This window comes from Echeneis naucrates, chromosome 19, assembly GCF_900963305.1.
Source record: "Echeneis naucrates chromosome 19, fEcheNa1.1, whole genome shotgun sequence".
NCBI lineage: Eukaryota > Metazoa > Chordata > Actinopteri > Carangiformes > Echeneidae > Echeneis > Echeneis naucrates.
Window position 1 is genome coordinate 3,513,048 of NC_042529.1, and position 6,867 is coordinate 3,519,914.

At 44.4% G+C, this 6,867-nt stretch overlaps 1 protein-coding gene across 2 annotated transcripts in view; it reads left to right on the forward strand.

Annotated features, from left to right (window-relative positions):
- The window catches only part of sdk2b (sidekick cell adhesion molecule 2b), a 227,546-nt gene extending 223,867 nt beyond the window's left edge, over nt 1-3,679 (forward strand). For both annotated transcript variants that reach the window (XM_029527583.1, XM_029527584.1), the window contains exon 45: nt 3,072-3,679. In XM_029527583.1, coding sequence (XP_029383443.1) covers nt 3,072-3,494 — 423 coding nt within the window. In that variant the 3' untranslated portion in view covers nt 3,495-3,679. The remainder of the gene's footprint in view (nt 1-3,071) is intronic.
- Nucleotides 3,680-6,867: the final 3,188 nt, after the last annotated feature.

The window sequence follows — 6,867 nt, forward strand, 5'->3', positions numbered from 1 at the left end:
TTCTTTCTTTTTTTTTCCTATTTTTTTAATCTACCCCAGAAATAGCTTGGAAAAAAAATAACATGTATTGTGAATGTCTCTGGACTTTAATCCCCCTCCAGCTCCACATATATTGTTATTGTCTTTGTCCCCGGGCACCCCCTGCTGTGTTCACTTCATCAATGAGAGTGACATGGACAGCCCCCCACCTCTTCTCTCTGAAATAATCCATAACTAAAGGACAAAGGACTGACCCACTCTGCTGTATTGGAGTATACATCAATATTTTTGTTTGTTTCATTGATTTTTCAGTCTTGTTGTGCTACTATATATAGAAAAAAAGTTATTAGTTAAGTTTAATATTCAAACTTTTTTAACTTTTTTTTTTAAGTATTCGTAATTGCAAGGAAAAGCAGGAATGATGGAAGCATATGGTGAGGTCAAAGGTCAAAGTTCTTTGAGATAGCTTGTTTGAACATCTGCCTCGTGCTGATAATGATCCGACCCTCTTCATCAAATAGCACTGTTGGCCCATACTTACTCCACCGCCACTGTTACGGGTTTCTCCTTACTTCCTTCCTCTTCCTACATTGTTAGCAAATGTAAACACAAACAAGATTGCAACTTTATTATGCTGCTGATAAAATAAACTACTGTCAAGAGGTTCCTCCAGTTAATTAGATCTGTTTCTCTGGCTAATTTAACATTGTAATGATGAAAAAATGTTTAATAATTGACACTGGCAGGCTGGCATATGTCTGTCTTACCCTTGCATAAACAAGATGGTGGTTCCCCGGAGACTGAAGTGCAGCGCTGCGTTTCATGCCCAGAAGCCTGTTCCCTTCACAGAATTCTGCTCTGGTAATTATCTTGTAATGAATTGAAGTGAGGAGCTGCCCTACCTGTCACGCTGGCCCGCAGGCAGATTCTCTGCCATGACGCTGCATCATGAAGTTATTTTTATGAAATCGAAAGCAAAAGAGAGGGTGAATTTTTCCGAGGTGTGTGCTTGTGCACAGAGTCAGAACATCTGTTGCACACACTTCACGTCCAAGCACCAAAACACAGGAGCAGAGGAGGCAATCCACCGAGTCAATTCTTCCCCCACTAGCTCACCACACACAACCAAGGTGGTGTTTAATCTCCCAATGCAGTGTTAATTCTTTTAGAGTGAGGTAATACCACTTGAAGTGTCTCGGTGTGTCTCCTCGGTCCACCGTGAATGGATCTTGCTGTGGCGTTGTTGTGTTGCTTAACACTATGGCATGATTGGAATGCCTTTTCAGTGCTGGTTGGCCTCAAGTGTTTACAACAGTGTCACAAATGGACACAAACACACGCATGAAACAACGATGCATCTCGCACCGCAACAAGGAATGTATGTATTCAAAAAAGAGTTCATTTAAAAGAAGGAACGGAAAATGTAATAACTGTGATCGACTCCAGAAAACATCGCTGTGCACAACGTCTGCCTTTGATTAATTTGAGGAAAAGAAGGGGGGAGGACAGTGTGTGCGTGCATGTGTGTATATTGGAGGTTGAGGGGGTACTTTCCTTTGTTTAGAATCAAAGAGGGTGAAAAAAAAACAAGCCAGAGCATTTTTCTTTTAATTCAACACGGGCATTTTCTGTTTGGACATTTATAAACTCCACTGACATGCGACAAGAGAAAAAGCCTTTTATATGGGGGGGTTTGGCACAGGAGGCACAAACCCACATCGAGGCAGGGGGAAATCTGAGACCACCGCCATATGTGTCACATATGTGCTGCGCAATATCCAGCAAAAGATCTGTGCTCTGGAGAGTATTCTTCGAGGAGTGCGTGCCAGCAGCCACGTTTCCTTTATGAGAAGATGGAACATAATCACAGGCGAGAGAGCAGAAGAGGAAGAAAGACAGACGTCTGTCTAACTATAAGTTCCCTCTTAGAAATCGTCCTGTGACAATTTTGGCAAAGTGGACTGTGCATTAGTTCACCGTGGCCTGGTGATTAATCAAAGACTGGCCGGCCAATTGGCAGCCGGCCTTTGTTGCAATTAGTTGACCGTGACCGATGCTCTCCAGGCGTTCGGTGATCACGTTGCCTTTTGGTCCGACACATGGGATGTTCCTTGATGTGCCCAGCTCAGCCGGCAGATAGGTGGAGGGTCGGTGACAAGAACGTGCTGAGGATTATGGTCATTTCTTTACAGATGGCTCAGTTGGAATTCAACAAATATATATATATCCATCCTCCTTAGTGAACTCTTAAAATGAATTCTGTTTCCTTTATTTTTTTCAGCTTTTATCCGACTCTCGTTCCATTCACGCACAATGGCGCACAAAGGACCTACACATATACACACATATATATGTATACATAGTTTGATCGTCGTCATGACTGGGCCGTTTGAATCATTCTGTAATGGTGATGTGCTGTAAAACCCCATTGTTCTGTTCACCCATAGGAGGCGCTGGTGTTTTCATATGGGACAGGTGGCCTACATACACTTCCACTGCATTTGGTGAGGTTCCTGTGGCTGCCTGCTTTCAATGTGTTTTATTTTGGAAAAAATCTGATAGGTAACTGGTTCCTATTGTAACTTCCCCCCCCTCCCCCCCCCCCCCCCCCCCCCCCCCAATCCAAGCCTTTCCCTGAGATTCCCATTAAGGGTTTTTATGTGGTACACTGTGCTGTAGGACGCCAAACCCCACCTTGCTGGCGTGGTGTGGATACACAGATCTTATGTCAGTGACTGACTGGTTAAAATGCTGTAGATAAACTGAGCTTTGCCATCTTGTGTCGATGATCCATTTTTCAGTGCACGCTTCAGTAACAAGTCATCCTTCAGTGATCATGCTTTGACCATCTCTGACCATTCTTGACGTACTCGTGCTGTGTTGTAAATGTGCGTTTGTGTGTGTTGTGCATGTGTGTGTTCTTTAGAAAGGGATGATTGTGAATTGGTGACTCTGCCCAGAATAACTGAATAACTTCATGTTCATTTACATTTATAGCTTCAGCATCTCTAACCGCTCCCCATGGAAACACTGCTGAGCCTTCCCGTTCTGACTCCGCCGCTCAATGTTCCTTCTTCTGCCGTCTCTTGCAGGGAAGCGACAGTGAGTACGAGGTGGACCCCAACCGGCAGAAGACCCACTCCTTCGTCAACCACTACATTAGCGACCCCACCTACTACAACTCTTGGCGCCGCCAGCAGAAGGGCATATCTCGGGCACAGGCCTATAGCTACACCGAGTCTGAGTCGGGTGAGCCAGATCACTGCGCCCCGCCGCCGCTGCCTCCTCTACCACCGCTGCCACCCCAGCTCAGTTCTCCGAGCCCTCAGCCTCAGCAGGCCCAGGGCCAGCCGCAGGGCCAGGGCAGCCTGTTTAGGCCCAAAGGTAGCCGGACTCCCACCCCTTCCCAGCAGAGCTCCAACCCCCCAAGCCAGCACAGCACCCTCTACAGGCCCCCCAGCAGTCTAGCTCCAGGCTCGCGGGCCCCCATCGCTGGCTTCTCCTCCTTTGTGTGAAAAAACGCTGAAAAGGACATAAAAATTTCTGGAAATATCTACCCACCCAACTTGCATTGAAGGAGAGTATAACATTACATAAAGCGCAGTCAAACCCAACCGAGTAATTTGCATTACTTTTCTTTTCTTCTTTTATTTCACATTAATTCTATTATGAAGCCTGGATACATGTGGACTATGAGACTATTTGGAGCACTTTTTTTTTTTTTTTTTTTTTTTTTTTTTTTTTTTTGGTGTAATGTGTGAAAGTGTGCCAGTGTAGACTTTGATTTCTCTCACGGGTTGATAAAATAATCCGCTTGCTCTGCAACATCAATTCACTTTTTTTGGTTTTTGCTATTTGAACTATTTGCATGACTTTTTTCTTACATTTTATTTCCTCTCTGTTTTTTTTGGGTTGTTTTTTTTTTTTTTTTGGTTACCGTTTCTGGACCACAGTGGAATGGTAATCTCTTTGATTCTGTACAAAGTCACAAGAATCTTTGGAAACACACATATAAATATACATATATATAGTAGATGTACCTAGAAGACAAAATCCTGTCAGTGGAGACGGAGACTGATAAAAAGGCACAATGGAACCATATTGCGGAAGTTAAGGGACGAGCGTTTGCTTGGATGGCCTGGATGTAAAAACTATGAAAAACGGGGGGGGGGGGGGGGAGGACGAGATAAAAAAGACAGACCTGGATGTGGAATTCATGCCAAATCAAACAAATTTTAAGATGCGGGCTGGAAGAGTCTGAAGTTAACATTTGGAGAAACAGTCGTGTGTTTTGATGGGAAGTGCTGTCCGGCCCGGAGCGCACAAACAGATTGAGAAGTCGGACAACAGTTTGGCCGCGGCGGGTCAAATGTCAGTGACTGTGCTGTGCCTGAGGGACCCTTCGGATATCGGAGTGTATATCTGTTAAAGTGAAAGTGTTTAAAGTCCTTTTTTTTTGTGAGTGTGTTACAGTGAATCAAAGATGCCTTGATAGAGAAAACACTTATTTATGAAAACTGGCACCACTCGTGACTGAACTGCTGACGGTGCGTAGTAACGGCTGGCCCTCGCGCTACGAGAGCGATCTTTCAATCCCGACAGACATGTGCAGTGAATTCAATTGCATACTTTTTTCCCTCCACCCTTTTTGTCGGCTCGAAAACAAATTCTGTCTCATTCTGCACGTCTACTGAAAACACTTTGAGAATCGAGTGTCAAAAACTTTTTCCGAAGTAGCGTGGGACCGTCACGTTGCTGGGCGCCGCTCCTGGTCCCGCTCAAATGTTTAACCTTGTGATTTCTGATAAGAAACAAAGAGGATTTTTATCTGTTCCCTCCCCCGCTGGTATAACTCCTGTCTATCACTGACCACTATCAAGGGGCAGCACCGGGCCTGCACCCGAGAGATGATGTCATTGAATTGCCTCACCTCTGTCCCCTTTTTGTGTAATCAACCGCTCTGTACTATTCAGGTGTGAGTGTATCGTCCCAAATGCTAATGCATTTGTGCACACGTGCGTGTGTTGGTATGCGTGTGATTACACTTCTTGTGTGTAAGCTTTATAGATCATTCACTGTGTGTCTGGTTATAAAGAGACTGTCCTGCAGCAACTGTAAACCTGCCTGGAGTTAACGCCACAGAGGGCCTGCACCGTGCGGCCGCCTGCCGGGCACACTCATAACGCTATAGTGACAAATCAGTGGTGTGTTCCTAGTTTCCATAGTAAAAAAAACAACAAAAAACTAAAAGTAAAAAAAAAAAAAAATCATCTACTTCTTTTTTTTTTCTTCTCTCTGTGGGGTGATTTCATTGTACGCAACAAAAGCTTATCATGCAGAATCTGAATGAATATATGATCACAGTACATTTCTGAAATAAATTATTTTTCAATGTTAGCTCTTCTGGTGCTCAATTTTAAAACTGCAGGAGATGGAAGGGGCGGTGGGCAGGTTTGCTGATGGGGAAATTCAAATCATATCACTATCGTAACAGAGACGGTAGCTCTCAATATGTCTGTCTTCATTCATTTTAGATCAGATCCTGGCAACTTTAGCCACGGCCCAGTGATAAATGGCCTCCACTGAAGTCCTCTCGTACCCGGCGATGGCCCTTCAAATGCAAACCTGTTCGCTGCAATCAGCCCCCTCTGTCACAGCAAACCAAACAACATAAACACGCTGATTGCACAGCAGTAGTCTCCTACTCGGTATTGAATCCGGTCCTAGTTGCGCATGTATGTAAGTCTGCATCACAGTAAGTGAAAGAATGTAAACACAATTACTCTCCAGAGTGTAATCACAACATCATTTCGCTTTACAGCACATTCTTGCTAAATCTGATTTCATCTAGTTGTTGGCACCTGCAGCATCACGTCTGCAAAAAGCACGACCTCCTGCGTGTGTTTCTATGAAAGCAGTGTGTGCATTAACCACCCGGGGTACGTCGAACGTTTGAACGCAATCAGAAGAAGACGAAAAAGCTGTGGGAAAAAAAAAACATGCACGCAAAACAGTTAGTGCTTTAAGTCCTTCAGACTGCACTTGAAGTGATATCTGTACAAGACACGCCACGGAAATACATTTTTTGCTCAATGAAGCACAACAAGAGACAAATACTTGTATTACAGACACGCATGTACAGTTTCAGATGGTGGTCGATGCTAATTGGATCACAGTCAACTCAATCCAGGGCTAACCTACTAAAGACACAGGCCTGAGAAGAGAGGAGATTAGATGGGATAGGACAGAGGAGGGAATTGGAGCGAGGGTGTCCAGAGCGGCTAATCCCTTTTTTGAAAACACATGGGAAATTTCCCTTTGACAGAGGAATCACAGACAGGAGGCATTTGGAGCTGAAACGTTCATTTCCCTACGTCTTTCTTCCTCTCTCCCTCAGGAAATGAGCGACAGAGAAAAGAGCGAGCTGGTGGTCCCCGTTAAATAGGGAGACCACGGTACTAAAAAGCCCTGAGCTTTTTTACAACCCACAGTTGAAATATTAAAGGATTCACACAGAAGGTACAGTTCAAAAGAGTTTGAAACCCTGAATTTAATTGCCTCATTTGTGAGCTTCTCTGAGGGTGGTTGGGGGATTTGAAGTGGATATGCTGGCAGTTGGCGAAGGGATACTAATTTGAGAAAAGGGATGTTCCCCGAGTGCTGCTCATGAACGCCTCCCTAGTATACAGTTTGGTGGATGCTTAAATTGGTTTCTGATTTGATGTGCATTATGGGAAATACAACTGAAACGGCCGCAGTCATTTACTTAGTTATTTTTTTGTTAAGTATATTCAACTAAACCGACCTCATTCGTCGCCCTCCTTACAGTTTAGATGTGCACTATTTTCCGCAGCGTGTGGCTCAAGTAAGATCTACTTCGGGACAAAA